General features: G+C 52.9%; 1 protein-coding gene across 2 annotated transcripts in view; it reads right to left on the reverse strand.

The window, feature by feature from the left end:
- Window positions 1–16,910, reverse strand: part of Mad1l1 (mitotic arrest deficient 1 like 1) — a 313,118-nt gene that overhangs the window by 13,288 nt on the left and 282,920 nt on the right. The window contains exon 18 of one of the 2 annotated variants that reach the window (XM_070033421.1): window positions 3,536–3,588. The exons of the other annotated variant lie outside the window; for it this stretch is intronic. Coding sequence (XP_069889522.1) covers window positions 3,536–3,588 — 53 coding nt within the window. The remainder of the gene's footprint in view (window positions 1–3,535; window positions 3,589–16,910) is intronic. 2 annotated transcript variants of the gene reach the window in all.

A 16,910-nucleotide genomic window follows, 5' to 3' on the forward strand; every position in this document is an offset into this window, starting at 1 on the left:
TCAGTGAGCAAGGGGGGCAAGCAGAGGGCCAGGAAGGCCAGATGACTACAGAATAATTCTGGGGGCCTGGTGGTGACTGCACAGCAGCCCCTGGACCATGCCAGTGGATGGTGGTGCCATGGCTCTAGTGGTCCAGCCTGCCCTGCTGAGAGCAGCTGTACTTTATGGGCAGCTGTGGCTCTGGGGGGTTTGAAATCAGGGCCTAGTAGACCTGAATGACAGCCTGGTGCCCATCGGTGCCAAAGCTGCCAGAGCATACTGTCACCTCTGCCACCACCAAAAGTCACATTTTTCTGGTTCTAGGTTAAAAATATCCCAGTGAATGACATGACTTTCAGAGGGGCGAGGATGCGCCCTCCTCAGCTTCACTTCTCACCGCTTGAAATGGCTGTGTCTGACGCGTGGCGGAGCAGCCCCAATGGCTGGGCTGCGTGGCGCTTCTCAGAAGACAGACCAGGAGTTATTCACAGCCTGGCTGGCGCCTGGCCCAGGACTCGCTTGTTCTGCCCCAGTTCAGATTCCTCCGGAAGCCTTTCTTACAACTTCTCAAGCAGAGACAGAGGAGTAATGCAAGCTTGCAGGTGGCCCTTTGGCCTGGACACCAAGAGATAAAGGCTGAGCATATTCCTCATCATCTACCTCTCCAGAGGATTCCAGGCCAGGTGCTTTGATGACTCTCATCCAGTTCCCACCTGGACAAGCTCGTTGGGTCAAGTGAGGTGAATGATGGGGGCTGTGGTCAGTGCAGGATTGGCCTGGGGCTCTTCCTTGGGACAGTGTCCAGAACAGGTGGGGGTGTGGAGACCGAAAGCCACTTCACTCTGCCTTCTTGGTCCTGCACTTGGGGTGCATGTGAGGTCAGGTGGGATGGACAGGTCTGCTGGGGATTATGAAACAGCCATCCCTGATGGCCATGGGGAATGCTCTGCTGTGACATCTGTTGGTTGCACCTATTATGACCTCCAGAGAGTGAGACAATCCATCGAGGCATGGTTAGATTAACAAGGGTTTTATTAACAGTAGAAAGGGCAAGAACAGCCTCAACCACCAAAGCTCTAAGCCTCCAGTGGGCAGCCCTGCCCTCTAATAGTTGGTCTGCCAACCATCAACCCTAGACCTCCAAAGCTCCAAGGCTCCAGAGGGCAGCCCTTCCCTTTTCTTTCCCCTCCTGCTCTCTATTAATTAGTTTTCTTAGTTTCCTTCCGGTAGCTTGTTGCCTTCTCTCCCCCTCCTGCTGTTTCCCTTTTAATTAGTTTCCTTCCGGTAGCTTGTTGTTTCCCTTTTAAATTTGTTTCTTCCCGGTAGTCAACTCTTCTCTACCCTGCTCTCTCTCTTCACTTGCCAACTTGTTCTCTATCTCTCCTTTCACTCTCCATCTGCTCTCTCTCTTCAACTTCCAAGCTTAACTTCCCAGGTCTTTCCTTGCTGCTCTTGCTTAACTTGCTTCACTTCCCAGGTCTTCCTCTGCTGCTCTTTCCTTTCTCCAAGCTTGCTCAAGTAAGTTAGCTGGCATTGCTCCAAACCTGCGGCCTATATATAAGCCGCTTCCCTCCCCTACTTCAGTCTCCCCTTCTAACAGTTCTCAACTGCCATTCATGCCCCTTCCCTGACATGTGGGGCTTGCCTCCTCACCCTGCAGCAGCATGCCCCATGAGGCAGTGATGTCAGCCTCTGGACTCCAGTCGGACTATCAGGGCCCACGGGTTATTACACACCCATCCAGCCCTTGGATTTGCAAAGGTTGCAGTGTCAGCACCTGTGACGTGGGCACTTCCCATCCATTCTTCTGGGTGGGTGATTTGGCCTTCCTGAAAGTTGCAGAAAGTCATGAGGATGTCCTCATGACCCCTGTCTGCCCTCACAGGTCTGCTGTTGCTCATGGACTGCCCCATCACCCCGGCAACAGAATCATCTACAAACTGCCTCGTTTTTCATCTCTGGCAAGGCTGAGAATCTGATCATGAAAGGGAATTTTCTTTCTTCTTTTTTAATTAGTACTTGGTAATATCACCAAGCTGTGAGTTTATGGCTTTGTAGATCTTGTGTTTCTGACACTAATTACTCACAAAGGCTTTTTAAGCTGCATTTCGGCTCGGCAACTGCCCTGCCGGTAATTAAACAAGAAAGGAAGAGGCAAGAGATTCAGTGTTTCACACCAGGCCCTTCCGGCCTGGGCTCCTGGCTTCTGCCAGGCTGCAGCCCTGCTGGGTCTCCACTCCGGAGGGCTGAGGCAGAGCCATGGCCAGGGTTGCAGCGCCTGGCTGGCAGGCTGGCCTTGACTCTGCTCTGTCCACTCAGCATCAACAATGACAAACTCTGGATCACGGAAAAGGGAAGTGTGGAAGAGAGTGCACAGTTCTAGATGCCCGCTGCCTGTCAACCCTGGGCCCGTTTCCTCAAAGCACTAGAAAGGAGCCATTGCCTCTGCTTAGGACAAACCCATTGGGCCTCTTTGGATCCTTCCCAAGCAAAACCTCCACCTGGGAATTTGTAAAACCCACGTGTGGCTGGCTGTAGGTTCTGCCTTGCCCCACACTTTTTCCAAATGCACACCTGAATGGTTCCCTGCAGGCTAGACTGTGTCAGAAGGCTTTGTGCACGTGTGTGGGCCCCACATCTACATTTGTCCAAGGCTCATTGCGCACACTGACTCAGGGTTCCCTCAGCTGTAGCTGGAGGTGGGTCTGAGATGCCACGGGGAAGACAAATTTGAAGTACAAGTCTGAGGCTCAGCTCCACCCTGGCTTTGTGGCCGTCTGCAGTGGGTTGGTGGGTGTATGGAGCCTTGGGGAGCTGCCCAGGGCAAGGGCTGGGGAGGGAGGAGCATTTTCACTAAGAGCACTTACTGCATCTCTGATGACACATGGTCTGGATGCTTCCAGGCATCCACACCGCCTCCTCCAGTTAGCTCATTCAGCTTTGAGCCTTGTAGGGTACACTTTTGGGTCTCTTCTCTGCCTTCCTGGCCTTGGAGGTTCTTTGACTGCCAATCAGTCAATGACACAGAATACTGCTCCCCCTCCTTTGGGAGACTCCCACAGCACAGTCCAAACAGCCCAAGGCTGGCAGGAAGATGTGGGGCGGGCACTGGGAGGGATCAGGTGTGGGCCCAAGGCTGCAGGGTCACCAGCAGCTCCCTGTGCCTTGGTGGATGAGTGGGCAGACTATCAGCAGGCCACCTCTGGTTGCAAGGGCTTCCTTAAATACAATTGGTTAGTCACAGTTTAATGTTCTGTATTGCAATGCTATTTTGAGATGCAATTAAAACATCTCATTGCCAAAATGCATGCTTCCTGCTGGGAGGATTTTTTTAATTCTTTCTAATATGAAAGAGTCAAAAACAAAGATCAGGGTGGAGACCTGGGCACCAGACTCATTTTTCAAATGGTAGGCTTTGTCCTGACCCAGTCTTCCTGGAGAGAACCAAGGATGCCATGTCAAGGAGAGGCTCAGGCCACCACAGGACAAGCTAAGTCACTTCCCACCCAAAAGACACAGCTCTGTGACACTGAAATGCATGCTGACTCCTACTCACCTCAGCAAAGCTGAAACCTCAACAGTCTTCAGCCTCCAAATTTCTGCCAGTTTCTGCCAGAGCAATGGATAGAGAGGGGGACACATGGGAAGTCTGGTTTTCTGACACGGCACTGCTGCCAGGAACGGGCAGAGAGTGGCCAGCAGGCCTATTGTTGGAATGTGCACCACACCAGTGAAATTTCACGATGATTAAAAGGCAATTAAAAAAAAAAGGCCAGCAAGTTCAATTTTGTATCTTGGCCAAAGTCTCCCAGCCTCCCACAGGCTGACCCCATAATCCACATCTTGTCATGAGGCTGTGAGCAGGGCTGTCAGAGGTCTGAGGACTGATGAGTGTACATGCTTTTCCTTGTCCCTGGTCTACCCCCAGAACCCCTGGTTGGTGTAGAGCATGGTGGCCTTGTGACCTCACATCTTGGTAAGTGATTCTACTATGTAGAGTAGGGAGCAGCTTCTGCCGGCGGTCAGGAGGATCTCGAGGGAAGGGCCACAGAACAGACCCTGTGATGTGTGGGGTGGTCAGAATACTAGAGCAGTACCTTGCTGGGAAAGGGGCTCAGTTTGCAATTGAGCCCCCACTGCCAGCATGCTGGGTCAGGGCAGAGGCTCTAGTAGGCCTAGCTCTCCTCCAGCTTTCCTGATGCTGAGACTGAGGCTGGGCCTCCCACTTTGAAGCGAGCTTGATCACATTTGGACAGTGCACAGAATGTTAATGCAGAAGAGGCCATGGCTCTGACCTTGGCCAGTTCCACAACCCTCGCCACCTCCCTCAGCTGGCTCAGAACCAGACAAGACGTGCACTTCTCTGGGTTGTGGAAAGGAGCACGCTTTTAGGAAGATGGATGAGCTCCAGGCCGCATTTGGGTGTTGTCCTCTAGTTCTTGGGTGTTCAAGAGCCAGAAAATGACCCTGGGCAGGTTAGACAGCTCCACAGTTAAGGAGAAGGTGTCCCTGCCGTTGGTTACACAGATGTGCCAGCTACTCAGTATGGCTCTTGGCAAGGCCTGGGAGACACTGGGGTGGTGCCCACTACCACAGAGATGTGACATGTCACGATGTGAGTGACTTCCTCAGGTGGCTTTAGGCTGTGGCTGACAAGTCAAACTTCCAGAGTTGTGGGAGGAGCCAGACCCATCTCCTGTCCACAATGACCACCAGGCTGATCCCAGGCCAGATAGCAAACTACCCTGAAGTCTGCACCTTGGACTTTGCTGGTGACAGCTGAGCTCTGACTCCACAAAGATATATAATGTTGCATTCTGAAACTGGGGTGGGAGTGGGGTGCGGGGGAGGGGGGTGCTCTGAGGGGTGTCAGGAAGCAAGGCTGGGAGACAATAGCCACCCTGATGGGTAATGCCAAAGACAATGGGAAGGAGAGTCTGCACCTCAGGGGTTCTACTGCATAGGCTGCTGTGAAACAGAGTGACCTGGAACTGGAGATCCACTGTGAAGGTGGTATGGTCTAGGAAGCAGCCATCTGCCCCTGAAAGGGTAATTAGAACTAGGAACTGGATAAAAGGAAAGGAGGCCAGTTCCACCTGTAGTCAGGGGCTGCCCGCCACCCCAGGAACTGAAGGGGGAGGAAGGGCCTCATTCTTTGCAAGAAGGACCCACCGGATGCAATTTGTGTGTGTGAGATGTGTGGAGCATCTGTCTGGTCAGCACCTCGGCCTGCGTGGAGCTGCTATTTGCTTTCAGACCTGCTGCATGGGGCTCGAATTATATTATGGGATTTTCTTCATCTTGCAATGGGAGATTTCACGACCTGCTGATAGTGCTACATTTTCATGACCACATTCATTTAAAAAAGAAATTTCAAAACATGTTGTGCAGTTGATTTGCTCCTTGGCCCCAAGAATAGAATACAAATCATCTCCTCACATCCGGCAGGTACTGTCCTGTGATTTGATTTCAGAAATGACTTTTTAAAGGACTCTGATGTTCCTGTCTTGGGAGAGCAATGCCACCCCCCAACCCCCAATTCAGGGTGTTGAAGATGACGTATCTTTTTGAGCTCGAGTCTGTCACTGTCCACTTATAAGCACTGGTAAATCTCAATGTGCCGGGAGGGCAGACCAGGCATCTGGCATCTGGCCTGCCCAGATGAATGGGTATGGATGTGGTAGCAATGAGTTAGGAAGCTGCTAGAGCCCAACACAGCTACCAACAGATGCCACCTGGCCCCAAGGCCCAGCCCTTTCCTGCATGGGAGCTGCAGACCAAGTTCCACCAACCCCAAGCTGCCTTGAATGAGCAGCCTCACTGCTCAGCTCCCCGAAGCATGGGGTGATGTAAGCCAATAGAAACACCTTTTGCTTAGGTCTTAGGCAGGTCCTCCGTTTCCCTGTCTGGGAAGCACTGGCTGTACCTTACAACACAGTATGGCCTGGTGGGTATTCCTCGGTGACTGCATACCTATCCCCCACTGTGCAAGGCAGCTCCTATGTCTGGTCAGGCCAGGTGTCCCGAAGATCACGTGACAATGTGTCTCCTGCTGCCAAGGATGACCTAGGATCAACAGTTCAACTGTACTGGGTTTGCAATCAGAGTCCTGGGCTTGTCAGGAAGGTGCTCTACCACTTCAGCCATGCCCACAGCCCCAGCACTGTTTGTGGGGCCTGGCTCATACAAGACAGTATCTGCCCACCATGACAGATGGGATGGGGGCATATTCTGGGCAGGGACCAGGCACACCTGACCCCTCCCTTCCTCCCTGAATGCTGCTCATGCAGCCTGGGTGGGGGCAGGACTGTCACCACAGCCAGCCCAGACGCAGGACACCATTCACTTTGGCCAAGGAGTTGCCCTTGGTATGTGTAGCTGATGGCCAGCCAGGGATGCACTGGACAGAGATGTGGGCAGTCACCTGTTCAGGGGCCTCAAGCTGATGGCTTGAGACACTTCACTGTGTGCTTTATCTAGCATGGCATTATTTAAGAACTGGAATGAGGATCTTGCATCAGGGAGTTTCACACTGTGCGAGCCATGGCAAGTGCTGGGCACAGGTGTGGCCCCGCTGTGGGGAGAGGGTAGAGCAGGACCCTGGCACTCCTCCACTTCCTGTTTTGTTCTCTCTGTTGCTTCCCAGGGTAAGGCAGGATGAGATATCTTGCACTCTGTCTACAGAGGAGGGGAGATGGGAAGGCATGTGGGCTGCTGGCTGTACTCTTGTCCTTGAAGAGGCCTCACCCTGGGCATCAGTAGAGGGGCTCAGGTAGAGCCTTGGAAGCCACCTGGGTATGCCTGCTCTAGGGTAGAAGCAGTCACTTAATTCTGGGTCATCAGGGACAAGTCAGGGACCTTGAAGAGGACCTTGTTGACCATAGCACCCCAAGGGACTACAATGGGAACCAGGTCATCCACAGGGGTGACTGCCCAGCAGAACCACATGAGCAGGATAGCCCAAGTTCCCAACTCTGGCTAGGTCTCAGAACAACTAGCTGCTTGCATTTTTGATAAAACAAAAACAATACCAAGCCAGGAACCAGTGACTCACATCTGTAATCCAAGCTACTTAGGGGGCTAGATCCAGAGGATTGAGGTATGAAGCCAGCCTGGACAAAAACGTTCACTAGACTCCATCTTTAAAATAACCAACAAAAAGCCAGACTCCAGAAAAAGCTCAAGTAGTAAAGTGCCAACCAAACAAGCAAGCCAAGAAAGTGTGAAGCTGTGAGTTCAAACCCTAATACTGGCCAACAAACAAGCCTAATACCTACATGTTCTTTATAATGTGCTACTTTCTAGAAGAACACAGTCCATGGTAATCATGCAGTATATATACTCAGAATCAGCGACATTCTGGCTGTGCACCTGGGTGTGCACCTAAGTGAGCAGGTGTATGCAGATTCTCTCACCTGGCCATGTGTTACCGAACAAGGTCACATCCTGAGAAATGCATAAGTAGGTGACTTTGAAGACTTGCAAACACCTTTGAGTGCCTTATGTAAGACAACAATGGTACCAGGCTATGTGATCTCAGGGGACCACCCTAGTGACTGGACCCATGTGTATACAGTGTGTGACAGAAGAGAGCTAATTCTACGCAATGTTGCACCTGGCTTTTTCTCACTGAGCAGCACTTAAGAAGCACTGCTCTATGTAGAACTACTCACAGATGTGTTTTTTATTTGCTGCAAGATTGTCTGGGTGAGGACACGCCATACTTGCTCAGCCTCTAAGCGAGGCCACTCGGGCCTTTCCAGTTCTTAATTCTTATACTTACAGCTCAACCAACTGTGTTACCAGAACTCACACAGGGCCCTCTGGCCCTGGGGAGAGATGGTAGCAGCAGGTTGGCTGTGCAGGTGGATGCTGGGACCTGACCTAGATTTGCTGGTTGGGGCCCATGTCTTCTCAGTCCAGGCTGTTTGGACAGAACTAAGTCCACATCTCGTGGGTAGGTCTTCAAGATGATGCCTGCCTAGGCTGGGGTGGTGCTGGGCCTAAGGTGGCTAGTGAGGCCTACACAAGAAAGGAGCATAAACCCCAAGAGAACTGGCACTGGGGGCAGCAGGTGGCCCAGCAGTGTGGGTGGCAGCAGACAGTGTTGTCCTGTAGCTCAAGGCCACTTCCGGGACACCAGTCCTTGGCTATGGGCCACCAAGAGGGGCCCGCTATGAGAGGCTTATGTAATAAAACAGCCCACGTGGGAGCTGCCACCTTCCAAGACTAATGAGAGGGGCTGGACAGGCAGCCACCTCTTCTCTAAGCAGCCCAATTTGATTAGGAAAATATTGGTTAATTTTCTAGTAGAGCCTGTGACCTTAAGGGGGAAAATCTAATTTCCAGAACAACTCTGCTAGGCATTTTCTCTCAACTCTCATTTGCTAGGATCTGAGTGGCTGCTGACCACAGTGGCTGGCAGCACCTCCCGAGCCTTGTGTAGACCAAGTCCTCTGGGCTTCATTTGGACCAAATCCTCTGGGCAGGCCTCTCTTACCAGAGTGAGAGGGACCAGCGTACTGTACTTCTAGACAGCCTGCTTCAGACTCCTGCTCAGGACAGCCTGTATCCGTACCAGATGGCACTGACCACTTACTGATTACAACAGAAAGTTCGGTTTTATGAGAGCCCCACTGTGCTCCCTGCTTTGTCCCTAAAGCCAGAGCTACTCCAGGCCTTGAGAATAAGAACTCACCAGGAGTGGCTGACTATCAGTGTGTGTGGGTGCCCTGTCCTAGCCTGATGCAGACCAGGTGCCAGTGCTTGAAGATGAGCATCAGGGACCCTGTCCCTCTGGCTGCCTGACTATGGCAGGGCTTGGACACCTCCTTTGCTGGGTGACCCAAGTTATTGCAGGGTCTAGATATACCTGAGCTGGGGAGACTGAGTGTGGTCAGCTTGCTGCTCCCAGCGGGACTGTTCCTGGCCTGTGCAAGGTAGTGTCACTGTGGTGGCTGCAGTGTTGGTGAGTGCTGACACTTGGCTGTGCTATAGGCTAGGCCAGGCAGAGGGCTTCACAGATGTCAGAACTCACGCACCCTGTGGCTTGGAGCAAAGGGAGCATGTGAGGCTCAGCCCAAGCCATCCAGCACCTGGGCAATCTGGGGTCCCTGGGCAGGTGGAAAACTAGATGCTCCCAGCCTTGTGTGCCTGAGACTCCATCTCTACCATGTAGCTGAGTAGGGTGGATGCAGCTAAGGGAGGGGAAAACAGAGCAGGGCCCACAGGAATCCCAGGACATCTCAGCCAAACTCTAACCCTGTGTGGTAACTCAGCCTGCACCACAGGCATGGAGGTGAGGACTGAATGGTCACAGCAGAGGGACCCAGGTATGGCAAGCCTTTGTCTGGATAGTGTGGGATGGGGTAAGCGGGGTGTCCATGTCACCTGGCTAAGGGCCTAAGCCTATGAAACAGGAGGAAGAACCACAAGGAAGCTGCCACAGTGCTCTGGACATGGACAGGAACACACTCAACACCACACTGGTGGAGAGTTCACGGGCCTACCCAGTTTTCTTGCACATACCCTCCTAGATGCAAGATGCTGATGACACTGCCTAGCACACACTGAGCACCCAGTAAATGCCAGCTATTGCTGACGCCATGATGACAAGCAGTCAGCATCAGAGGAGGAATCCAACCAGATGGCTGGGCTACTTGGGAGGTTGAGAAAAGGAGGACTGCGGATCAAGGCCAGCCCAAGTAGAAAAGTCTATGCGACTCCTCAATTCATGGCTGGACACAGTGGTGTGCATCTGTCCTCCCAAGCCACCTGGGAGGCTGAGATTGCAAGGATTATGGTTCCAAGACAGACAAGGTGGAAAAATCTCCATAGAGGGAAGCTGGACACTGGTTATGAGTGCCTGAAACCCCAGCTATGGTGGCAAGTTTAGAGTAGGCAGACTTGCAGCTCAGGCGCAGTGCCAGGGTGGGAAATAAGACTGTATCCTAAAAATAACCAGAAAAACAGGGCTGGAGGTGTGGCTCAGCATCAGAGCAGCAGTCTAGCAAGTGGGAGGTTCTCTCAGAGTTCAAACTTTCAGTTTAGAAAACAAACAAACCACCTACCCACCCACCCGGCATGATATCTGAACACATGGAGCAGACAGATGCTTCTGCAAGTCACAAATGACCCTTCAACTTGGCAGGAAGAAGCTGGAGCAGGCTGCCAGCGGAGACACGAGGAGAGGGTGAGAAGTGAGGCTAGAAAACAGCCTGTGCCAAGAGGCAGGGACTTCTCTTCCGTTATAAACCCTTCTGCATTGCCCAGCTCCTGGAAAAAGGTGAGGCAGCAGAGTCCCCCATTCACCCAGGGCAAGTACAGGTGTAGGACCAGCACACAAGGTCAGAGGCCCCCTTTGGGGCTGAGGTCCTTCAGCAGCATCTGAGCAGTGAAAGTATGGTGTCACCAGGCTTGTGTGGTATGGTGGTGATGCCAAGAGGCCCTGTCCTAGGGCTGAACTTTGACATGCACCCCGGGTTGTCATGATGTCCTGGCTGTGGAGCAGGCCTGAGGGCTGTTCCTTGGGACACAGCTGTTTGTGGCCAGCACTGAGGTAAGGACACATGCATCTCAGCTACCTGAAGAGGCTATCCTTGAGGAGCTTTCTCTGCATGGCTTCCATGCCTGGCTGGGGCCAGTGCTGGACCATGGATATCACTGTCCCCTGACTGAGAGAGCCTGGCCCTGACATCACCAGAAACACCCACACCAACAGAACCAGAAACACTGGGTAGGGAGCTCAGGAGCTTCCCCATGGGGTCTGATCTGAGGACCCTCCAGGCTGAGAGCTGCTGACTTTCCTTATTCTGGGTAGAAGCTGGGGGTGGAGGGTAGGGGTGGGGGCACAGGCTGGTGGGCAGAACAAGCCTTGCTAGCCCTGAGCCAACACAGGAGAGAGGTCTAGGTGACATTATGTGATTTAAAAGTTAATTAAGTGAATGATATAAAGTACAATAGCCCCAGGTGCTTATTTCCAAGAAGCATTTGGAAGGAAAAGGGGGAAAGTCTAATACAAAGCTTTGTGAGGTATTGGGTTAGCAAGTAATCACAGTGCTAAATCACCAGTGTCCATCCGCAGCAGGCGTCCTCACAACCGCTGCTCTGGGTCCCTCATCCATGAATGTGCAGATGCCCTCAGCGACACCCTGGAGTAGGCATGAGAGTGAGGAGGAACAGGTGCTGAGGCCCCAAGGATGGCACATGCTGAGAGGGCCCTGAGGGACAAGCCCTAGGGACATGGGGTGGAGTGGCAGTGGGGGAGCCCGGGCTGACTGGAACGTGTCAAGTACCACAGCCCAATGGCACAACCTGCTGGGAAGGCTCTGTGTACGTGGTGCTACCACCCTCCCAGAGGACCACCATTCCTGGCAGGCAGGGGCACAGCAGCAGCCAAAGTATCTCAGCAAACTTTAGTCCATCCTGGTGGGACCTTGGGGACAGACCCAGGAGAGAAAGCATGGTGATAGCAGTGCCCTGAAACAGGAGTTCTTCAGACATGCCTGGGGGCCACATGTATGCCTGACCCTGCCATCCTGAACTGTGTGTCCTGACCCACTGGACAGGTACAGGCTGCTCTTCTGCCTGCACAGCTGCCTGTCACCAGGCTCTTCATGTCCCCCATAGGCAACTGGCAGGCAGGGCTCCTACTTTCTCAACCTTCCTTCCACTCATGCCCAGGACAGGGGTAGATGGGACTCTACCTGTGTACAGACTGCTGAGGCCCACATAGGAGCTTCCATTTGTGACCTTGCCCTGAGCAGCCACAGTGGCCCTGCAGCTGAGGACAGGGGCCACCTGACAGGACTCAGCTTAGCCCTGTTATCAAGCCCCAAAAAGGTCTGCCAGAAGCTGACCAGAAAGCCTATCTTTTGGTCATTTATCAGGTTAATAAATGGCTTCTCCTGCTGGCGGTAGCTCCTCATCCTGACTCTCAGGCCATGGGCTGAGACGCCTCTCACGTTAACATCACTCACTGTGAAGTGTAATTACCAACTCTATCACAGCGCCAGGCACATTTATCCACTCCATCCACTTGCCAGTGGAGGCCACATCTGTCACTAGTGGGCCGCCCAGGAGAGGGGCAACATCCCGCCTGGCCCTCCACAGCTACAGCCAGGTGCCAAACCTCCAAGGCTGGCAGGACTGTAACCGCCTAGGCTCAACAGCACAGATGCCCTGCCTGTGGTGGCTTCTGTTACCATGGGACCTGCCTCAGTCCACAGACTGGGTGGTTGTCTCAGTGCTAGGGGCTGAGAGTCTGTGGTCAGATGCTGATGGGTAGGTGTCCAGTAAGGGTGACTTCCTGCCAATGGACATTGTCTACCTCCCCTCACAGGCAGAGCAGCACTTGTAATCCATCATAAGGGCACTGATCCCTGGTGAGGGATCCACTCCAGCCCGCAACGTCCTGCTCTGGGCTCTTCCAGAACAACGGCCCTCTCTCATGCAAAACGCAAATATTCTATCCCAATGTTTCCAAAGTCTTAACTCCTTCCACATTCAGGTCCCATCAGATGCCATCTAGACAGACATGGGAGAGACTCAATATATGAGTCGTCCTGAATTGAGTCCTCTCTGAATTGAGTCTCCCCTTTTAGTGTGTACCAGGCCAGTTTCTTGCTTCTGAAACACAATGGTGGGGTAGGTGTGGCCTGATCCCCTATTCCAGAAGGAAGACCAAAGAAGCAAGGGTCCCCAGCAAGTCCACAGCCAACAGGGCCAGGCCCAGCAGACCCAGTAGTGGAATGGCCCACCCCTCTGGCTGGAGGCACTCTCTCCTGAGCCTACTGGGCAGGCTCACTTGGTCTGTCCCTTACTGAGAAACCAAGGAGTCTAGAGGCTTGAAGAACTGCACACATTCACAGCCAGTGAGGTTGAGTTCTGCAGCCTGTCCTGTCAAATCCAGGAAGTCCAATTCCACCACTCAGCCTTCCATCTCCTTCCCTGACAGCTCAGGCTGGCTGTTTCCCATACAGGTCCCATCCATACTGGGGTCCCCACCATGAGTGGGTCCACTAGATACCAGGGACCCTTCCACACTGGGCCCTTTTACACTTGTGGCGTCCTCTTCTAAACTCATGTTCTCACTTGCTGCAACAGCAAGGTGCTCAGATTCTCTGACTCTGAGTGCTGAGCACTCTTCCCTGGGCACACCTGTCCCAGAAACAGTGAAGGACCCAGGCTGCTCCATCTACATGTCAAGCAGCTAGAGCCAAACATTCCAGTTCCTGGAAGCACATGCTAGTTTTCACAAAACCTCACTGTGTGAGTGCAGCTCACGCAGACCCTCGCACATTGAGACAGGACGTTTCCCTCTCCCCACACTGTCCAGTGAGATGCTTCCCATTCCTGTACCCCATCTGATGGCCTTTCCCTCCACCATACTCTGCACAAGATGCTTGGGTGTCTTCCAAAAGGCTGTGTTTCCTCTCCTGCTTCCTTTCTCCTAAGTCTTCACCCAAACTGCCTTTTAAGATCTATCTGGTAACCTATCCTTTTTCTAGCAGGTGCTTGAAGACGCTCAGTCCACACATTACCCTGTTCTAGCTGCTTGCCACTTTCAGGCACATGTTATAAAGGCACCCTCCAAAAGGTTATGTGTTGAGTCTTGGTCTCCAGCCTGTAGCATGACTGAGCAGTGGTGGTAGAGACTTTATGAGGCAGGACTAATGGGAGGAAGTGATGTCATGGGGCCTGGCCTCGAGGATTACACTGGGGCCCTTCACTTCCTGGCTACAGTAAAGTGAAAGCTTCCCTTCCCGTGTGCTTCTGTCATGATGCATTACTTTATCACAGCTTAAGAGCTAGTGGGCCAAGTGTCCAATAGACTGAAATCTCTGGAACTATGAGTCCAAATAAACCTTGCCGCCTTTCTTTTTATTCTATTTTTATTTTTGCCAGTCCTGGGGCTTAACTCAGGGCCTGGGCACTGTCCCTGAGCTTCTTTTGTTCAAGACTAGCACTCTACCACTTGAGCCACAGCTCTCCTTCTAGCTTTTTCTGTTTATATGGTACTGAGGAATTGAACCCAGGGCTTCCTGCATGGCAGGCAAGCACTCTACCCGTAAGCCACATTCCCAGCTCCTTTTGCTTCCTTTTGTTTATCTTGGGCATTGTGTTACAGTGATGGAAAGCTAACAGACCCTTTGGGTGCTGTAGTAAAAATATCTTATGCCAGGGGGCTTATAAATAACTGAACTTCCTAACAGGGAGGTGTTCACAGATTACCAGTGTCTGATGGGGTCATGATACATCATGTGTTATTGGTTATTATTTATTGGTTATATGGGTATAGGTTATTATTTTAACATGTGCATTTGAGGGTGTGAAAATATCCAATCCTGGCAAGGCCCCACACTTGCTGCTTTGCCCTCACCAGACATTTCCATGACTGGACAGCCACGCACAGGCATGTGTGTATGTGAGTGTGACAGCACAGGTGCTAAGGTGAACTTTCTCAGCTGAGGGCCTCCAATAGGGGCTCCCTGTGACTCCCATCATGCCCTGTGGCTCAGGCAGTCCAGGGGCCTCTGGGTGCCCTGGGGAGAAGTGGGTGCCTTTGGGTGGTCAGGGAAGGTGGGAAGGTGGTGGCTCATATTGAAGTGATGGTGAGGACATCATCTGCTTCTACTCTGGCTGAAGGCATGTCAGGTTCCACTTCTGGCCCCAGGTTGGTCCCTGCCTAGCCTCCTTCCCTGTCACAGGATGTGTGGCATGTTCTTGGGTTCTTCAATTCCCACCTTTTGCTGGGGGCTAGAATGGAGTGCTATGCTATGCAAGGGGTGGGTGCTCAGCCTGTATTTAGACAGACTTACCGAGTAATCAGAAATGCCAATCAGGCTCCACAGGAAAGCCTCAGCAGAGGATTCTGCCTCCACTGGCCCAGCTCTAGGCCTTGTCCTGTGCCCCTGCTAGGTGGGAGGGCTACAGAGGGTGGAGGAGATGGCACCTCCTTGCTGGGTAGCCTCCCAGGCCAGGGCAGGAGGTGGGGGAACTCTGCACACACAGCAAGCAGCACCTACTTGCACAGCACACCCCCTGCCAGCTGTCGGCTAATTTGTTAATTATTGAGCAGATAATTCATCACCTCGGTCTGCTTGCTGTCTGTTTATCGCCACCGTCTGCAGCCACTGAGCTCCGTGTGAACAGAGATAAGCGTCATTAATAAAGAAGAATTCAGCGGAGGTGCTTCTCCAACAATCGCTCGTGGCAGTGAGGAAGCACAGGCCACAGCCCCACACCGCTGGTGCTGGAGTCCCTACAGCAGATTCTCTTCTCCCCTCAGGTCTGGAGTGCAAGGTAGTCCTGGGATGGCTCCATTGCCTGGTGTCAGACCATAGTGGCTGGAAGGACCTCAAGAGCCATTCATAGGTTTCCTTCATCCTGAAGGTGGGTGGGAGTGTGGGACCCCAGCGTGCCTCCTAGGGCAGCTTGTTTCTCCTGATCACCCCTCAGTGCCCTGGCTGTCTCTAGGCCTGCCTGTCACATCACACATCACCCCTCCTTGGCCACTACATTTACAGGGTGGAGTGGGCTGTGGAGGATGAGAGGCCAGAAGGAGCAAGAGGTAAGAGATAGACCTGGATGAAGCTGGGGTGCCCTCATGGTACTCTGTGCCTCCCTTCTCACCAGCAGTGCTCCCAGAGTCCACAGCAATAGCTGTATGAGGATCTGTGCCTGGTTGTCTGTGTCTCAGATGGGGCTGAAATTCAAACTTCCTAGACACTTGGCTAAGTGTCCCAGGCCTCCAGAACCCCTCCCAGATGGGGTCATTTGTGACCTTTGCTGGCTTGTGACTACTCCTCAGCACAGTCACAGCTGACAGGAGTACCCACCCCATTTGTGCATGGAAGAGCAGACATGTTTCTTTCTTGGTGGGGGCCAGGCAGAGGCACAGGTGGGTTGGAGCCATAGTCAGGCTGCCCAGGACCCTTCTTGGGAAAGAGAGCAAGAGGCAGGGCTAGTGGCCAGAGAGGGAGAGGGTGACTTGGGGCTGGCCAGGCCCACAGGACCAGTAGTTTGCTCCTCTCAGGTATTTCAACTTCCCAGCCAGCTCAAGTCACTCGAGTCCCTGGTCCAAGAAGGCTGGCAAAGCAGGAACCTGGTCCTGAGGGACAGGAAAACTCTTGGCCACACAACCATGCCGGGACCAGTGCCCAGGCCCTGCTTCCTCAAAGATGATAGGGCCACAGATGTGTCACCAGGCCCAGGCCACGCAGGAGCTGGGGGCCCTGCAGAGCCCAGATTCTCTTCCCTGCATACATTAATTATGACAGAATAAACAACGCTGTTTTGAAAAATGCATGTTTCCGTGTGATTGCTTTTTTTAATTGGTTGGTTTAACATTTGAAATTTGATTTAATTTCTACTTGCTTTTCCTCAGCACGGGGTCAGGCAGTGAGTGGGGAAAACCATTACTGGAGCGCCATCATTAAGAGCAGATGTGTCCTGGCACACACACCAGGTCCCCCTGGGCACAGCAACTACCCTGATGTGTGTGTGGTCTGTCCCTATAAGGCCCTCCTGGTCCCAGGCTCCAGTGGGTGGGGGCAGCAGCATCTGAGAGCAGACCTCACAGCCTTGCAGGGGTCCACAATGGACCTGACAAGAGACGTAGCCATGCTAGCAAATGGACGGCATCTACCTCAGTTCAGTTCAGCAATAGCTTGAAAACCTGGGGTCCTTCCTGGGGACCATCTCCTGCCCAGGGGGTGAAACATTAGATTGCAAGAGGCTGAGAAGTGGGGGTCTCCTACCCCTTCCTGGGCCTACCTTTGTGACTTGGAAGACAAAGAGTGATGACACTTGTGGCATTTGGCACCTGCCCCTGTGACTGTTTTGGCTGGTGGCTCCCTTGTGGGGTGAACATGCCTCCCAAGTGGTTGTGTCCCCAGGGCTAACTGTCTCTACCCGCCTTTCGCAGTTGG

The sequence above is a fragment of the Dipodomys merriami genome, unplaced genomic scaffold (genome assembly GCF_024711535.1).
Source record: "Dipodomys merriami isolate MVZ:Mamm:240054 unplaced genomic scaffold, mDipMer1.0.p SCAF_22, whole genome shotgun sequence".
Lineage (NCBI taxonomy): Eukaryota > Metazoa > Chordata > Mammalia > Rodentia > Heteromyidae > Dipodomys > Dipodomys merriami.